The 19,622-nt window shown below is 40.9% G+C and overlaps 1 protein-coding gene across 18 annotated transcripts in view; it reads left to right on the forward strand.

The window, feature by feature from the left end:
* Positions 1-19,622, forward strand: part of CENPI (centromere protein I) — an 84,422-nt gene that overhangs the window by 22,375 nt on the left and 42,425 nt on the right. For all 18 annotated transcript variants that reach the window (XM_054677021.2, XM_054677024.2, XM_063804538.1 and 15 more), the window contains 8 exons: positions 233-279; positions 6,194-6,283; positions 6,622-6,750; positions 6,982-7,149; positions 8,204-8,324; positions 9,470-9,561; positions 11,688-11,805; positions 11,890-11,954. In XM_054677021.2, coding sequence (XP_054532996.1) covers positions 233-279; positions 6,194-6,283; positions 6,622-6,750; positions 6,982-7,149; positions 8,204-8,324; positions 9,470-9,561; positions 11,688-11,805; positions 11,890-11,954 — 830 coding nt within the window. The remainder of the gene's footprint in view (positions 1-232; positions 280-6,193; positions 6,284-6,621; positions 6,751-6,981; positions 7,150-8,203; positions 8,325-9,469; positions 9,562-11,687; positions 11,806-11,889; positions 11,955-19,622) is intronic.

Consider the following 19,622-nt stretch of genomic DNA (forward strand, 5'->3'; position numbering starts at 1 on the left):
CCTTTATAAAGTTAAAATAACTATTAGCATTAGTTATATGACAGAAGTCATTTTGTGGAAATTGCTTTTTAGTACTTTAAGAGCATCTGCTTAATGGCTTAACTGAACAGGTATTTATTTCCTTGATATGTTACAAGAAGAAACTGTATGAATTGCATGGTGGTTAAATATAACCAATTTCTTTTTATTCTGAATCCAAATGCATAGTACCTCTTTCCTTTACGTTTTCTAGTCAAACCATTTCGTGTGAGAAAACTGCTTGATCTTCAGGCCAAAATGGTGAGTACTGAAAAGACCTAAGACCTGCCAATGTACTATGTGCCAGGTACTGAGCCAGGCATTGGGAATACAAAATCAAATAACTCTTGATCTTTTTTTTTTTTTTTGAGACAGGGTCTCACTCTGTTGCCCAGACTGGAGTGCAGTGGCATGATCTTGGCTCACTGCAACCTCCGCCTCCCAGGTTCAAGCGATTCTCCTGCCTTACCCTCCCGAGTAGCTGGGATTATAGGCACGCGTCACCACACCCGGCTAACTTTTGTGTTTTTTGGTAGAGACAGGGTTTCACCATGTTGGCCAGGCTGGTCTGGAACTCCTGGCCTCGGTGATCCACCCGCCTCGGCCTCCCAAGGTTCTGGGATTACAGGCGTAAGCCACCGCGCCTGGCCTATCACTCATTATCTTTAAGGAACTTATTTTCTGGGGAGCTCAGTGAACAAAATGAAAAATCAGAATCAGACTTGGGGTCAAGGAGAAGTGGTGATGCTTGAGAGAATTATTTTATTTTATTTTTATTTTATAGATGGAGTTTCACTCTTTTCGCCCAGGCTGGAGTGCAGTGGGGTGTAATCTCAGCTCACTGCAACCTCCGCCTCCTGGGTTCAAGCAATTCTCCTGCCTAAGCCTCCTGAGTAACTGGGATTACAGGCGCCCACCACCATGCCTGGCTAATTTTTTGTATTTTTAGTAGAGACGGGGTTTCATGTTGGCCAGGCTGGTCTCGAACTCTTGACCTCAGGTGATCTGCCTGCCTCGGCCTCCCAAAGTGCAGGGATTACAGGCATGAACCACTGCACCCGGCCTGCTTGAGAGAATTTTTAAGGGATGAATAGGATTTAAGTAGGCAAAGAAGGGAGAGAAGGGCATTCCTCCCAGAGGGAACAGCATGAGCAAAGACATGGAGATGTCAAACAGCAAACATTGTTTAGGGAGCTGGGTTGGTATGGCTGGAACAGTAAGTGTTAGGGAGTGGTCATAAATGAATTTATATTTTGTATGGATGTGATCTAGGAAAGCTTTTTTTTTTTTTTTGAGATGGAGTTTACCTCTGTTGCCTAGGCTGGAGTGCAGTGGTGCGATCTCAGCTCACTGCAACCTCTGTCTCCCGGGTTCAAGCGATTCTCCTGCCTCAGCCTCCCAAGTAGCTGGGACTACAGGCGCACACCACCACGCCAGGCTAATTTTTTATATTTTTAGTAGAGATGGTGGTCTCATCATGTTGGCCAGGCTGGTCTCGAACTCCTGACCTCAGGTTATCCATCTGCCTTGGCCTCCCAAAGTGCTGGGATTACAGGTGTGAGCCGCTGAGTCTGGCCTAGGAAAGCATTTTAAGACATTATCTTCTGGATGCTTAAACTTCAGTATATTCTCTGACTGTTATCTCTGGTCCTTACAGCTCTCTGCATTGTTATTTCCACTTTACCTGCCAGGTAACAGAAGTCTGTGAAGCTCTGGATATGAAACAATGGAAGTAATAGTGGTCATGTCTAACTGTAGCTTTCATGGCCTACCTATAGGCACTTATTGAATGAAAGACACAAACACAGAACACATTTGTGCTTCTCCAATGTGAGGTCTCCTCTTAGTGCAGCTCAATGATTATTCTTTTTTTGTAGCCTTCTGTTTTAGTTCCATGGGTACGATTATTTTTTCTTAGTTCTCTGAAGATATTAATGGTAATATTTTTGTCCAATTTGAATTTTATTTCACATTAATAGATTATGAAAAAAATGTACCTTTTCCCATGTTACAGCAAAACATTTCAATGGAATAAGACAATTCTTACCATAATAAAAGATCTTAGTACCCAGGTGCAGTGGCTCACACCTGTAATCCCAGCACTTTGGGAGGCCGAGGCGGGCAGATCACGAGGTCAGGAGTTCGAGACCATCTTGGCCAACATGGTGAAACCCCGTCTCTACTAAAAATACAAAAAATAGCTGGGCGTGATGGTGGGCACCTGCAATCCCAGCTACTTGGGAGGCTGAGGCAGGAGAATTGTTTGAAACTGGGAGGCGGAGGTTGCAGTGAGCTGAGATCACGCCAGCCTGGGCGACAGGGCAAGACTCCGTCTCCAAAAAAACAAACAAACAAACAAACAAACAAAAGATCTTGCTGATTTGTTTTGTATTAGCTGAAACACAGTGTATGTTCAAGTAAAAAATGATTTATGAGATGATTGTCTAAAAATTTATAACGGAGACACTAAATGTCTGGTTTCATTACTACCACTCTATACAGTACATCACTAAATTATTCCATTGTCAGTAAGTACCCATTTATAAAGATGCATACATAACATTGTTTTGATTAGCTGAATTTTGATGAATTTGGGTAAGTCCAACAATATCAAACCAAGAAGGCATAGCCATGTTCATATGTAACCTAACATGCATGATAGTAACAGGCATAGTCAACATATGTGAGGAAATACATTGGATGTGCGAATTTCTGATACCTGCAAAGGCATATATCCCGTCTATCCCCCTCCATGCCCCATAGCTCCCAATCTATGAAGGAAACAAAACCACAAAAATTGTATTTCTGGTAGCAGACATGAATAGTAGGAAGTGGGGCATTTTCCTACATACACTAGGCCCGGTCCAGAGCAATCTTTAGAACAAGAAGGGGGAATTAGGTCTCATCCTAAGGGTTGGTTCTCCCTCTACCGGGCATGAGCCTGTGTGTATGCACTTTGGGCTGTGATTTTTTTCTGTTTCAAGCTTTGTCTCTGTTTCCTCATAGTTTCTGTTTTTAGATTGTTTGGTCTTTTATGATACTTTTTAAATTTAAATTTTATTTTAATTTTTTTTAGAGACGGGGGTCTCACTTTGTCACCCAGGCTGGAGTGCAGTGGCATGATCATGGCTCACTGCCACCGTGAATTCCTGGGCTCAAGCGATCCTCCCTCCTCAGCCTCTGGAGTAGCTGGGACTACAGGCATGCACCACCAGGCCTGGCTGATTTTTAAATTTTTTGTAGAGACAGGGTCTCTCTATGTCACCCATGCTGGTCTCAAACTCTTGGGCTCAAGCAATCCTCCCGCCTTGGCCTCCCAAAGTGCTGGGATTACAGGTGTGAGCCACTGCTCACCAATGCTTGGTAAAGCTTATTTGTTCATATTTAAAAGTAAAACACTAACATGATGATTGGAAACTTGTGTGTATGAGCAGGACTTGTTCATTGTAGGATCTTGATGTTTTGTTGAGGATCCTCCCAGATGACTATGTTAATATTCTCAAAACAGAATTCTCCTGTTTCCTGTCTTATGTGGTTGCACGGTTGTACATAGAGAATCAAGTGTGTGTGTGTGTGTGTGTGTGTGTGTGTGTGTGTGTGTGTATTTATAATATTATAGGGAATTGGCTCATTTGACTTTTTTATGGTGGCTGGTAAGTCCAAAATCTACCGGATGGGCCAGCAGGCTGGAGACCCAGGACAGCCAATGTTCCAGTTTGAGTTAAGTGGCAGTCTACTATAGAACCAGGAAGAACTGCTGTTGCAAATAAAGTCTGAAGGCAGTCTGTTGGACATTTTCTTCTTCTTCTGGGACCTCTTCTATTCAGGCTGTCAACTGATTGGATGAGACCTATCCACATTGCGGAGGGCAGTCAATTTGCTTTATTCAGAGTCTACTGATTTAAATGTTAAACATATCTAAAAAACCCTCACAGAAACACCCAAAATAATGTTTCTCCAAATATCTGGGCAGCCTGTGGACCAGCCAAATCAACACTTAAAATTAACCATCTGATATGGTTTGGCTGTGTCTCCACCCAAATCTCATCTTGAATTATAATTCCCATAATCCCCACATGTCATGGGAGGGACCCAATGGGAGGTAGTTGAATCATGGGGGCGGTTTCCCCCATGCTATTCTTGTGATAGTGAGTGAGTTCTCACGAGATCTGATGGTTTTATAAGGGGCTTCCCCTTCGCCCGGCTCTAATTCTTTTCCTTCCTGCCATCGTGTGAAGAAGGATGTGTTTGCTTCCCCTTCCGCCATGTTTGTAAGTTTCCTGAGGCCACCCTAGCCACGTGGAACTGTGAGTCAGTTAAACCTCTTTCCTTTGTAAATGACCCAGTCTTGGGCAGTTCTTTATAGCAGTGTTAGAGTGGGCTAATACATCATCACAGGGTGTAAACCTGGCTACTGGCACTCTGAGACCTGAGCACTAGAAAGGGGTGAGAAATGGTCTTGGTATCCTCCGTTGGCTGTGCCTGGTATCCGAGTCCAGCTTCATTTTCAGAGTAAAGCCCTAATGTTTTGCCAGTATAGTGAAGGAATTTGGGGTTCTAACTGCTTCTTATGTAGCCTTTCATGCAATACTCCTGTTTTCTTGTCCCTTTTGCATCCCCACTTTTTAGAGATATGTGGTCCCTCAACTCTTGATCCTTTCTGGGAGTTGTCAAGCATGAATCTGATTTTTTTGAGGCTTTTTCTGTTGATACCTTAGATTTCATTTTATCTATTCTGCTAACTTGGTTACTATTTGACCATCTTCATTCTAGGTTCCAAAATCTTATTTAGATTTCTCATATGCTGTTATCTCCTCTCTTGTTCTCTTTGAACTTGTGCTTTGCTTTATCCTTTTTCATTCTTCTTTTATTTATTTATTGGAGATGGAGTCTCACTCCGTCACCTAGGCTGGAGTACAGTGATGCGATCTCAGCTCACTGCTACCTCTGCCTCCCAGGTTCAAGCCATTCTCCTGCCTCAGCTTCCCGAGTAGCTGGGACTACAGGTGTGCACCATCACAGCCGGCCTAATTTTTGTATTTTTAGTAGAGATGGGGTTTCACCATGTTGGCCAGGCTGGTCTCAAACTTCTGACCTCAAGTGATACACCCACTTCGGCCTTCCAAAGTGCTGGGATTACAGGCATGAGCTACCGTGCCCAGCCACCTTTTTCATTCTTTTACTGTCTTTTAAATGGGGCTTTGGGAGAACCCAGAATTAATCATATGTTCGATATGCCATTTTTAACTGGAAATCTCCCCCTTACCTTTTTTAGTATTAACTTTTTAACAAAAAAGATAGTTTTAATTAACTAGACTATAAGTTCTAAAGCCCTCAGCACAACTAAGTATTCTCTAAAAAGCATTCTAGCTCAAAACAAACACTCTGATACTCATTAATAATGGGTGTACAGAGGTTAGGAGATATTTTCAACATAGATAAACTGGGTCATTTTGGTTTTGTTTTAATAAATTTAATTTCAAGAAGCTGTTATAAAATGGAAATATTGTATTTCTAAGCCTCATTTGCTGCCTTTGTGCAGTATTTGATTCAATAAAATTTTAGTATAATAAAACAATTTGGTTACTTCCTTAGAATTCATTTTAATGGTGTGTTTTCTCTGGATAGCCAGATGTATAAAACAGGTATCTAGCAGTAATCACATCTTTCGTTGTGAAATTAGTGCTTTTGTTAAGACTTGTTTCAGTTATATCAAAGCTGCTTGATTATGGCATACCAATTGTAATTTCCTAGATAATTTTCCAAGAATTATAATAATCAGGTATTAGCTTCTCTTTTGGTCCTGTCTCCTTGAGGTCTAAATCAAGGATGAGTAAACTTTGAGTCCTGAGTATGCTACCAGTGAGAATAAGCTATGCTATGCTAGTAAGTATGACTGGTCAGCCTAAGGTATAGGAAGAGAAGAGAAAAATACAAGGAAGAAGTAAAGTTGGAAAGGGTCCTAAGAGAGAAGATCACAGTTTGGAGAGGGTTGTTTTATGGTGGTTGACTTAAATGTCTGGTTACTCATTCCTTGATTTTTGGTAGCATCTTCCTATAGCTATATCTCAGCGAAATTATGGTCTGAATATACTTTTTTCCTTCTTATTGGTATTTGTTTCCTCAGTTTCTTAATAGCCACAGAATTGAAAATGGAAAACTTATTTTATTTCAGGGGATGCAGCCTCATCTCCAGGCTTTGTTGTCACTGTATAAGTTCTTTGCTCCTGCTCTGATTTCAGTATCTTTGCCTGTAAGGAAGAAGGTAAGGGATTAAGGAGAGAGAAATCATATTAAGATTGAAATATGTTATTTTTGGTAAAGTTAACTTACAGATTTCAACTAAAATGTTTACAGCCTACTGTTTTACTGTCTAGTATTGTGGTACTGTTTTGGGAAAGTTTTTTTTTAGGAATTGGTACTTCGTGTTGATCCTATTTGGTATATTTAATAGATTACTAATCAGAAAAAAAATACTTTAAGTGCATTTGTATGGGTGTAAAGGATTTCATAATATATTTTCAATTAATGAGGCATTTTAGACTTTATGTTGCTTCAGTTTATGGGTACCTACTCTCTTGTACTTTATATCCAAATTTATAGATATATTTTAAGAATTCAGAGAATCTATGGAAGACGGCTCTGCTTGCCGTGAAGCAAAGAAACCGGGGACCTTCTCCAGAACCTCTGAAGTTGATGTTAGGTCCAGCTAATGTTCGTCCTCTAAAAAGAGTAAGTATCTAAAGCTCAAACAACTTGCATGGCTTTCTTTTATTAAATCCAAATAATAACCATTCAGATCTTAGAGGAGATTATAGATATTTAAGTATATGTCAGTTACCCAGGATTCTGTGTAAGCCATATTCAGATTCCTTTAATTGAAACACCTTACCAGTTGCTTTTATATTTGTGGTTTGTAGTCTGTTTAGTCCATTGATAGATTGTTTTATTATCTTTCTTCAGAAGTGGAATTCTCTCTCAGTTATACCAGTGCTCAATTCCAGTAGCTACACTAAAGAATGTGGGAAAAAAGAGATGAGTCTTTCTGATTGTCTGAATAGAAGTGGATCATTTCCACTAGAACAACTTCAAAGCTTCCCCCAACTTTTACAGAACATCCATTGCTTAGAGGTATGTGACTGGACCATGTGCTTCTTTGCATTTTCTATTTGAATTTCATGGCCTTTGTTTTTTTGTTTGTTTGTTTGTTTTGTTTTTTTGAGATAGGGTCTTACCTGTCACCCAGGCAGTGGTGTGATCATGGCTCACTGCTGCCTTGAACTCCTGGGCTTATGTGATCCTCCCACCTCAACCTTCTAAGTAGCTGGGACTACAGATGTGCATCACCATGCCTGGCTAATTTTTAAAACAATTTATATCAGGCTGGGCACGGTGGCTCATGCCGGTAATCCCAGCACTTTGGGAGGCCGAGGTGGGCGGATCACTTGAGGTCAGGAGTTCAAGACCAGCCTGGCCAAAATGGTGAAACTCCATCTCTATTAAAAAATACAAAAATTGGGCTGGGCGCGGTGGCTCACACTTGTAATCCCAGCACTTTGGGATGCTGAGGCGGGCAGATCACCTGAGGTTGGGAGTTCGGGACCAGCCTGACCAACATGGAGAAACCCCACCTCTACTAAAAATCTAAATTTAGCTGGGCGTGGTGGCGCATGCCTGTAATCCCAGCCATTTGGGAGGCTAAGCAGGAGAATTGCTTGAACCTGGGAGGCGGAGGTTGCAGTGAGCCGAGATCGCGCCATTGCACTCCAGCCTGGGCAACAAGAGCGAAACTCCGTCTCAAAAAAAAAAAAAAAAAAATTAACCGTGCTTGGTATTGCATGCCTGTGGTTCCAGCTACTCAGGAGGCTGAGGCACGAGAATCGCTTGAACCTGGGAGGCAGAGGTTGCACTGAGCTGAGATGGAGCAACTGCTCTCCAGCCTGGGTGACAGAGCAAGACTCCATCTCAAAACAAAACAAAAAAAAATTATTTTAAAAATATATTGCTCAGTCTGGCCTCAAACTCCTAGGCTCAAGTGATCCTCCTGCCTCAGCCTCCCAAAGTGTTGGGATTATAGGCATGAGCCACCATGCCCAGCCTATTTTTGTTATATATTTTCTATATGACGATTCCCTTATCCACTTTTCAGATACTTAACTGTTGATCGGTTGTTCTGTCATTGCAGCTGCCTTCTCAGATGGGCTCAGTGCTAAACAACTCTCTGCTGCTTCACTATATTAACTGTGTCAGAGATGAGCCAGTCTTGCTGAGGTTTTATTACTGGTTGAGTCAAACATTACAAGAAGGTAAGAATTGAATGAGGATGGACCAAGATAGTTAACAAATGGGTTTCTTTTATAAGGGTGCCAAATTCTAGACAGCAGGAGCCTTCATATGCTGTAATTATGTCTGTGGTAATCATATATTTAGAGCATGAATGTTTCTGTTGTAATTTTAAGGCAGTAAGAAGGTAGAGGGATTTTGTTAAGGAAACACTGCTGGATGGCCACCAAAACTCACTGGGTGGCTCCACTTTGATGACTATCACAATCCAAGGATTCTTCATCTTTGTATGTTCAGAAACTTGCTGTTAGGGCCCCAGAATCATCCTGTTAATGGTAACAAAACTCAGAAGAGACAAATGTACAAGCCAGAATGTCAGCTTATTATAAAATTAATTATTTCTGGTAAGCAAAATGCTCATATCTGCCAACTAGAATATCCCCTCTGCTATCAGCATATATGGGAGCCAAATTTGTCATTAGAAGATTTCTTAATTATAGAATTAAAGGAAAGGGCAGTGAGAAGTCTTTCATCCAAGCCATAGTAAAGCCTGAGCATTTCATTCCTCCAATGGTGGGGGTCGGTGGGGAGGGGCGGGTATATTTCTCTAGAGATAATATTTCTTTTGACCAAATTTGAGTGTTTCTTTACTGGATACTGGATAAGCAACTCCTGATTCTTCTGGTGGTTAAAGTTGCTTTTAGTTGGTTCCAGGCCAATTCTTCTTCTTCTTCTCTGAATCTTTTAAACAGAATATGATATAGTTTATTAGATTTCCACGTACTAAATTTGTATCACTCTTACATTATACCCAGCATACTCTAATTGAAGTTTAGGGTATTCTAAAACTTTCAATTCAGATGTTTATACTTTCTTGGATTGCTATGTGATATAAAGCTTATCATATTCATTATATGTGAATTCTCTCCATTTCTATAAGCTTTTCCCTATATTTATGCTATAAGCTTTTCCCTATATTACCAAGTTGTTGAGGAATATCTCACTATCATCTCCATGTGACTGTTCCAGTCTACATCATGAGTTAGCTAGGATGTATGAGACTTATGGCTTTTTTACTTTGTCACTTGTCACTTTAGTGATAATTATGTTTTGTGCACTTTTTTATTGTGGTACAACTAGATGCTTATATTTACTGTTTCTGCTCTAGAATGTATTTGGTACAAGGTGAATAATTATGAACATGGAAAAGAATTTACCAACTTCCTGGATACCATCATCAGGGCAGAGTGCTTCTTACAAGTAAGATTTCACTTGCTTCTTCTACTCTCCACCACTCTTTACTAAAATTTATTTAGATATCCATTGAAAACCTTTTCTTGCCCGGCTGCGGTGGCTCACACCTGTAATCTCAGCACTTTGGAGGCCAAGGCGGGTGGATCACTTGAGCCCAGGAGTTCAAGACCAGCTTGGGCAACACAGCAAAACCCCATCTCTACAAAGAATACAAAAATTAGCCAGGCACGGTGGCATGCATCTGTAGTCCCAGCTACTCAGGAGGATGAGGTAGGAGGATCACTTGAGCTCAGGAGGTCAAGGCTGCAGTGAGCCGTAATTGTGCCACTGCACTGCAGCCTGGGTTACAGAGTGAGATCCTGTCTCAAAAACAACAACAACAAAAAACCCTTTTTTTTAGTACCTGACATCTTTTGTAAATAATATTTGTTCAGTTTGAAGCTCATTATAGATAAAGCCGAGTTTTATCTTTGCACTGTTAGATTTGAAGAAAGAATATGTTATATTATGCAAATAAAAGGGAAAAGCCTGTAATTTAAGAGAACAAACTGAAGATGTAATTAAATGTATTCAGTTAACTGAATTAGCCAGTAATGTAAATTTCATAGGGTCACTACTTATATTCTTACAATCAACAAACATTTTTTGAGCATCAAATATGTTCCAGCCAATGGACTATTTGGTTTGGGTAACCCTGAGTTGTATTTTAAGCTGCAGCTTGGGTATCAGCACCATCAAGAAGTCTTCACTTATTGCCCAGTGTGGGTTAGCTCCTTGTTCTATGTGCTCCCATGGCTCCCTGTGCTTACCTCTATCGTGACATTTTTAGCATCCATTTTTCCACACATTATGAGCTCCCAGCAGGCAGAAACCATGTCTAACTTTTCTTCATGTATAGATGTTCAGCTTGATTGATAAATGTTTGTGGAATAATTCTTTGTTTTTTTTTTTAGACAAGGTCTTGCTCTGTTGCCCAGGCTGGAGTGTACTGGCACAATCATGGCTTACTGCAGCCTTGACCTCCTGGGCTCAATTGATCCTCCCTGCTCAGTCTAGTTAGTAGCTAGGACTACAGGTGTGCACCACCACTCCTGGCTATTTTTTTGTTTGTGTGTTTGTTTTTTGTATTTTTTTGTAAAAATGGGGATTTACCACGTTGCCCAGGCTGGTCTCAAACTCCTGGGCTTAAGCATTCCTTCTGCCTTGGCTTCCCAAAGTGCTGAGATTATAGGTGTGAGCCATCACACCCAGCCCAAGTTTTAGGGATTTGGTGTGAAACCATTTAATTGGAAGCTGGGTGCAGAGATGGTAGTGAGGATAGCAATTTAGGTTGACGTTTATGTTTCCTACTTGGGAAGATGGATGGCATTCACTGAGAAAAGAAATATAGGAGGAGCAGTCTTGGAAGGAAAGATGTTTCACTTAAGAGATGCCTAATGGGACATCAAAGCGGTCATATCCAGTACGCAGTAAAATAATGAGTCTAGAGCTCAGGAATGAGATTTGAGCTAGAGATACAGATTTAGGACCCCTCATGTTAAAAGTGGTTTTAGCTATGATATGGATGAGATTGTCCAGAGGATTCATGTCATGAAAAGAAGGTCTTAGGATAGAGTCCTGGTGCATGTCACTGTGAAAAGCTTAGGTGACAATGGAAAAAAGGGAAGTCCCAGATCCTCACTCTGGTGGAAATATAAGCAACCTAGACATTTGAGCCTCTAAAGATGGAGCTGCTCAGAGTTGGGATTTGGTCTATGGCCTCTAATGAAATTCTAGCCCTATTACATAATATTGTATACATTTTATACAATATTCAAATTACTGCATGTACCCCAAGATAATAAATCTTATTTTTTAAAAAATATTCTATAACTTTTAACTTTCTTTCCAATTGATGAAGTTTTATGGTATTTGAGAACTGTATTGATAAAGATGGTAATGTATGCAAATACTAATCATCTCATCCTTTTTCTGAGGAAGTCTGGCACCTAACCTAAGGCTTTTATTATATTCATGACAAAAAATTAGTCTAAGAGTGAAGCAACTATAGCACAAAATAAACTGGTTGTTTAGAGCATAATTTTATGACTGAAGAGTTCCATATAAGAATTTACTATTCACTTGTGTTACAGGAGGGGTTTTATTCCTGTGAAGCATTCCTGTATAAGAGCCTTCCTCTCTGGGATGGCCTTTGTTGTCGGTCACAGTTCCTTCAGCTTGTGAGCTGGATTCCTTTTAGTAGCTTCTCTGGTATGTATCATGAAAATTTGGAGTCATTTGATTCAACGTACTATGATTGAAAGGATTTTGAATAATCTTTTTTTTTATTCCTAGAGGTGAAACCACTTCTTTTTGACCATCTAGCGCAGCTCTTCTTTACATCAACCATTTATTTCAAGGTAACAAAAACTTGTCTTGCTTAGATTCAATAGGATGTATTATTCTATTGCTGGTGGTACACAATTCCAAACTGATATTACAGCAATGGTTTTATAACAGGATTTTCTTGGACCTGGGCTTTGAGGTACTGCATCACTCAACTCAAAGTTAATGCATAGAATGTTCCTTTTTTAAGGCTGTGTTGCATACAGTTTTCCTGACCTGTTTCCACTTGTAGCAAATGACATAGTGAACGAACAAGTGGCAGATGCATATTAATAAAAACAAACAAACTGAGAAATACTTAGTTTGATTGTTGTGGTTTATATTTTTGTAGATACATTTATTCATTTCACAAATATTTTTTGAGCACCTACTATATACCCTTCTTGACACTGGGAATATAGTAGTGACCAAAGCAAACAAAACTCCCTGTGACATTCATATTTTATATTTATAGTAATAGTCGTTTTCTGCTAGTAAAATTGTTCCAACCTTATATATAATATGTTACTATTTTGGGGTGGTCTCCAAGAAGACCAATATGGCTTCCAGAAGTTCTACCTGAATGAGTTTGAGAGCCACTTTCTTATAGAATGGTTATTCCTATTCTAAAAGAGGGGCAATTAAGTAATGTTTCTTTTATAACTTTTTTTTTTAACCTTAAATCACTTACTGTTGGCCACATTGACAGGAAACATGTTGTCCTGGTTAGCGTTTGTCGTAATTGAATGGCACTTGATTAATTACCTATCATATTAACTTGGATTTGAGGTCTATTTATGCTAATTGTAACTTTTACATCCTGACCAATATCATCATTCACATGACATCCACACCAATTCTCCCAGCTAATAAATTTTCAGAGACTTCAGTTTGAATTTTTTTTTTTTTGGCAATTCTGTCTCAATCTTCTAATTGGGTTATTCTTTGTTTCTTCTCTTATTCTTCCACGCTAAAGAGCTGTTTAAACATTAGGCTGGACCATAGGAAATTGCTATTTTTTGTACGTCAGAGATGGTTAATGATTGGCAGTTTGCTGTGGTTCAACCTAATATGCATATACACATTCAGACACATATATTTGAGAATGAGAGGGGTGGGGAGAGGAAGGAAGGAAGGAAGGGAACAGACAGCAAGCTAAAAACAGAACTCGGGAATGCACAGTATTTAATTCTCAGGCCAAGAAGGAGGACAGTCTAAAGGAATCTTAAGAAATTGCCAGAAGTATAAAAATAACCAGGAGAATAATAGTTCCAAGGAAACAAAGGGAATATAGGATATCAATAAAGAATGAAGGAATGATGTTGCCAAGTATCCCAGGAAGGTTCAGAAGGATACGGACAAGAAACGTTTCTTTTAGAATTGACAATACAGAGGTTTTGGCTTCCTTTGTGAGTAGTTCCAGTGGAACAACTTCTAGTTGTTAAGGTGGAATATGGAAATATATTCAGGGGAGGTAGAAGTCAGATTGTGTGGGTTGAGGAGTGAGTGAAAAGTCAAGTCAAGACAATGAGTATAGAATATGTTTCAAAATGTTTGACCAATAAAAAGTTGTAGAGAGAGCTGTAGGGGGACTGGCAACCAGGGGAAGTTGTTTGTTTGTTTGTTTTGCCTTTAAAATGAGAGAAACGTGAGTGTGTTTATAGATGGAGTCGAAGGAGCCAGTGGAAAAGAGGAGAAGTTGAAAATGGAGAAAAGATTGGGAATAATTGATGGTACAAGATTCCAGAAGAAATATGAAGGTATTGGGTTAAAACTAGGTAGTGAGATTTACTTGAATGGGTGGTTAGGAATTGGGAGGCACCATTTATCCTCTAAGACTGGGGAGAGGATGCATGGATAGGTGGATATATAGATTTATTTGTAAAGTTAGAAGAAAGGGCAAGACATTAAAGTACTTTGTGCCTAAGAATGTTAAATTTCTCAAAATAAGAAGCATGATTTAGAGAATAGAATTAAGTAGGACACTCCAGGAGGGTGTTAGCTGCTTAGGACAGCCAGGGAGAAAAAAAGAGCTGGTTAAAGACAAGTAAAAGGATTATTGAGCGTCATTAAGGGCCCAGCAAAAGTTGGCGATCATCAATTTGGAATGATGCCAATCTTTGCAGTTGTGTTTTCTTCCACTTAGATGTTGGAGAAGAGAAAGCAAATTATGAGATTGAATCAGTTTGGGTTTTGCTGGTTGAATGGAGTACAAGAGAGTTGTGATCAGCTGTGTGGTCTAGTCTAGATAGGAAAATAAGGCCAGGAGAAGGCTGATAAACCTGAAAAAGGAGGTTAAAAATTAAGGAATTGGCTGGGTGCGGTGGCTCATGCCTGTAATCCCAGCACTTTGGGAGGCTGAGGTGGGCGGATCACTTGAGGTCAGGAGTTCGAGACCAGCCTGGGCAACGTGGTGAAACCCCATCTCTACTAAAAATACAAAAATTAGCCGGGCGTGCCCATAATTCCAACTACTCAGGAGGCTGAGGCAGGAGAATCGCTTGAACCCGGGAGGTGGAGGTTGTAGTGAGCCGAGGTTGCACCACTGCACTCCAGTCTGGGCAACAGAACAAGATTCCATCTCAAAAAAAAAAATTTTTTTAATTTAAAAAAGGAATTAAGGGATTGAATATCTCTGATGTTGAAAAACGAGTAGCTATAGTTGGAGTTGAGTCTGTGAGAAAGCTGGAATAGGAAGTTATAACAAAGAAAAAAATAATAGATTTTGGTGTGGTTCAGTTCAGGTTATGACAGAATCTAGTGTGTGGCTGTGGGAGTGGGTAACTAAGGTGGAGTGAAGGTGAAGGTTATTTGATTCAAAGTCAAGGAACTGTGAAGCTGAAATGTTGGGATAATTTGCATGGACACTGGTGTAACTGAGGTATTGATGGCAGGACATGATGCAGAGTTCTAAGGTCCTCAGTGAATCTGGATAAGATTCCAAGTGATAGCAGAGATATGAGAAGATAAAAAAATAGAGGGTAGTGTAGCTGGATAGTATGAACAAAGGAGAAAGGGTTTTTTACACAAGGAAGGAGGAATAATGGTTTGGAAATAGGGTTGAAGATACCTTTTGTGTTGTGTTCAGAAAAGCAAGGGATAGTCAGACTCATGAGAAAAACTGTCTGTAGCAAAATGCAATCAAATATTTAGCCTAACAAATTCAGCTTTTAGCAGTAGCTTGACTAATGAGGTTCTTTCTGTAGCTCACAAATTATTTGTAAACAATCTTAAGGCAATTTTTTTCCATGGCACTTGATTAAATAGAAGATCCATTTGATTTTTGTATATTATGGTTTTTTTTTCTTAGATGGAGTCTCGCTCTGTCACCCAGGCTGGAGTGCAGTGGCGTGATCTTGGCTTACTGCAACCTCCGCCTAGTGGGTTCAAGCGATTCTCTTGCCTCAGCCTCCCCAGTAGCTGGGATTACAGGCGCCCACCACCACACTCGGCTAATGTTTTGTATTTTTTAGTAGAGACGGGGTTTCACCATGTTGGCCAGGCTGGTCACGAACTCCTGACCTCAGGTGATCCACCTGCCTTGGCCTACCAGAGTGCTGGGATTATAGGCATGAGCCACTGTGCCCGACCTGTATATTATCTTTTAAATTAAATCTGATTTCCTTCTTAAAGTAGGATTTATTTCTGATTTTATATTTACCTTCTCAAAGAAGGGGCTTATATTCTGTTCCACATTAGCAGTGGGAAGCTTAGTATAGGACACTGCTTACTTCTAGTTGTTAAGGTGGGATAGATATGGAAATGTATTCAGAGGAAACAGTGTCCTGGTTTGGTGGTGAAGGAGAGCTAGGATATGATTAAGGTAAGAAGACAGAGAAAGCATACTTTGTAGAATATGAAGGTGTATGTTTAGGTTACCACAGAACAGAGGTTCTGGATACTGCAGTTGAGAGATTTGGAAAGGATAGGATCAATGAAAGAGGACAAGAAGCATAGAGACAAGGAAGAATAAGTGACTAAAGGGGCTTACATATTGGGAGGTGACTAAGGATAACAGGAATGCGAAATATGGTAGAATTAGCTAAACGTTAGTTTCCGAGGCCTGTAGTAACTAGTTATTGCCTTGTTATTGTATAGTTTGATTACCCAGCTTAGTCTAATAAATGAATAGTATTTTTAAAGTCTATTAAAATATTTTCACATTTTCAGTGCGTTTTGTTTGGGCCTGGTCAGTTATGCCTATCAGCAAACTTATTTTCACCAAAGAATTTTGCATGGGAAAGGCCCCACAAATCCACACTAATGTTGTTACATTTGTTTTAGAGTGTTAATTTTTCAATATCTGTCCTTATTGATTTATCATTTTCCATAGAGTTGCAAACATAGTGGACATAAAAAATCAGAATACGTAATTAACATTGCATAATAATTTTCATGTTTCCACATAGTCGACATAATGTTAATAGTGACACTGTAGTCCTTAGTACCATAATTTATTTAATAATTTATTATTATTTCTCTCTCTTTTTTTAGAGACAGGATCTTGTTCTGTTGCCCAGGCTGGAGCGCAGTGGCATGGTCATAGCTCACTGTAACCTTGAACTCCTGGTCTCAAGGGATTCTCCCACCTCAGCCTCCCAAGTAGCTGAGACTACAGGCATGTGCCACCAAACCTGGCTAATTTTTAAAGTTTTTGTAGAGACAAGGTCTCGCTATGTTGCCCAGGCTGGTCTCGAACTTCTGGCTTCAAATGATCCTTTCACCTCAGCCTCCCTAAATGTTGGGATTACAGGCGCGAGCCACTATACCTGGCCTCTATTATTTATTTCTAATTTGTTTCTTTTGTCGGAATAGATAACAGTCTCGAGCATCTTCATGATATAGATTTTTTTCTTAAACTCTTCCCTTGGCGTACATTTATAGGAGTGAGATTACTGGGTGAAAAGTAAGGTGCTGTTCCTTAGCTAATGGGATGTTCACTGCAAGTTCTTGGAAAGGAGGATGCAGTGGATGGAGTGCTTAAATAACAAGAGTCTAGCAGCCATGGGAAAAGAATTGGGGTTTGGGAGATGATACTAGAATAAGGGAGACTAGCTAGGAGGATAAAATGACCTCAAAGGTATGAAGGCCTGGTCTTCACAGTTACAGTGGGATTGGGAAGGAAATGAATAAGTAAGACATTTTGAAGGAAAAAACATTGATAGAATATGGTGACTGAAGATAAAGTGTAAAGGATGCAAGATGACTTGAAGCTTTCCAACTTGAGATAGTAAATGAACTAGGGATATTTTGCCTGGAGGAAAAAAGGCTAAGATTTTCTGGTTCCCTTCCAATATTTGAAGGATTGTTACATGAAAGGAGATCTCTGTGTGGCTTCAAGAAACAGAGGTAGATATAGGGCAGTATCTCGTAACAGGTAGAGCAGACTCATGACGGAATAAAGGACTTTCAGAGGTGATATACTTCTTGACAGTGGAGTAGGTCAGGCAGAGGTTTAATGGCTGTCTATTCAGGATATTTATGTAGAAAAGGTTCACGTGTAGGGTAGAGCTGTGTTTCTCAACCTTGTTTGTTTGTGTTTTTTCTTTCTTTTTTTTTTTTTTTTTTAGACGGAGTCTTGCTGTGTTGCCAGGCTGGAGTGCAGTGGCGCGATCTCGGCTCATTGCAACCTCCGCCTCCCGGGTTGAAGCAATTCTCCTGTCTCAGCCTCCCAAGTAGCTGGGAGTACAGGCGCGTGCCACCACGCCTGGCTAATTTTTTTGGTATTTTTAGTAGAGACGGGGTTTCACCATGTTAGCCAGGATGGTCTCAATCTCCTGACATCATTATCAGACCGCCTTGGCCTTCCAAAGTGCTTGGGATTACAGGCGTGAGCCACTGCGCCTGGCTCAACTTTGTTTTTAAAAAGAGAAAACCGGCAGTAGGGTGGTGGCTTATGCCTGTAATCCCAGTAATTTGGGAGACCGAGGCGGGTGGATCATTTGAGGTCAGGAGTTCGAGACCAGCCTGGCCAACATGGTGAAACCCCGTCTCTACTAAAAATACAAAAATTAGCCGGGTGGTAGTAGCGCACACCTGTAATCCCAGCTACTAAAGAGGATGAAGCCAGAGAATCGCTTGAGCCTGGGAGGCAGAGGTTGCAGTGAGCTGAGATCATGCCACTGCACTCCAGTTTGGGCGATGGAGTGAGATCCTGTCTCAAAAAAATAAAAAGACAAAACCTGTGTCCCCTTATCGTCATGAACATAAAAACCTCATACTTTTTTTTTTTTTTTTTTAAAGATAGAGTTTTGCTCTTGTTGCCCAGGCTGGAGTGCAATGGCAGGATCTCCGCTCACTGCAACCTCTGCCTCCCAGGTTCAAGTGATTCTCCTGCCTCAGCCTCCCGAGTAGCTGAGATTACAGGTGCCTGCCACCATGCCTGGCTACTTTGTGTATTTTTAGTAGAGATGGCGTTTCACCATGTTGGCCAGGCTGGTCTCGAACTCCTGGCCTCAAGTGATCCGCCCGCCTCGGCCTCCCGAAGTTCTGGGATTACAAGTGTGGGCCACTGCAACTGGCCCCTCATACCTTTCTTTAATGTGGTGACAGGGGTAGGGTAGGTGGGGAATTAAAGATTTTTTTTTTTTTTTGATACGGAGTCTCACTCTGTCGCCAGGATGGAGTCCAGTGGCGTGATCTCGGCTCACTGCAACCTGTGACTCCCTGGTTCAAGCAATTCTCCTGCCTCAGCCTCCTGAGTAGCTGGGATTACAGACATGCCCAGCTAATTTTTGTATTTTCAGTAGAGATGGGGTTTCTCCATGTTGGCCAGGATAGTCTTGATCTCCTGACCTTGTGATCCGCCTGCCTCAGCCTCACAAAGTGCTGGGATTACAGGTGTGAGTCACCACGCCCAGCCAAGATTTTTTTTTTTCCTGAGATGGGATCTCATTCTGTTGCTCAGGCTGGTGTGCAGTGGTGCGATCTTGGCTCACTGCAACCTCTGCTTCTTGAGCTCAAGTGATCCTCCCGGCTCAGCCTCCTGAGTAGCTGGGACTACAGGCACGTGCCACCATGCTTGGCTAATTTTTATATTTTTAGTAGAGGCAGGGTTTTACCATGTTGCCCAGGCTGGTCTCGAACTCGTGGACTCAAGGGATCTGCCCACCTCAGCCTCCCAAAGTGCTAGGATTACAGGTGTGAGCCACTGTGCACGGCCAAGATTTTTGTTTTCTACTTTTTTTTTTTTTTTTTTAGTTTTAGTAGAGGCGGGGTTTCACCATGTTGGCCAGGCTTGTCTCGAACTCCTGACCTCAGGTGATCCACCCGCCTCGGCCTCCCAAAGTGCTGGGATTACAGACGTGAGCCACCACGCCCGACCTTTTTTTTTTTTTTTTTTGAGACAGTGTCTCGCTCTGTCGGCCAGGCTGTAGTGCAGTGGCATGATCTTGGCTCACTGCAAACTCCGCCTCCTGGGCTCAAGCAATTCTCCTGCCTTTCAGCCTCCCGAGTAGCTGGGATTACAGGCACGTGCCACCACGCCTGGCTAATTGTTGTATTTTTAGTAGAGATGGGGTTTCACCATGCTGGCCAGGCTGATCTCGAACTCCTGACCTCAGGTAATCTGCCCTTCTCGGCCTCCCAAAGTGCTGGGATTACAGGCATGAACCACCACGCCTGGCCAAGATTTTTGTTTTCTAAATATAACAGTGTATATACCTACCGTGTACCCACAAAAATTAAAAATAAAATATTAAAAA

The sequence above is a fragment of the Pan troglodytes genome, chromosome X (genome assembly GCF_028858775.2).
Source record: "Pan troglodytes isolate AG18354 chromosome X, NHGRI_mPanTro3-v2.0_pri, whole genome shotgun sequence".
NCBI lineage: Eukaryota > Metazoa > Chordata > Mammalia > Primates > Hominidae > Pan > Pan troglodytes.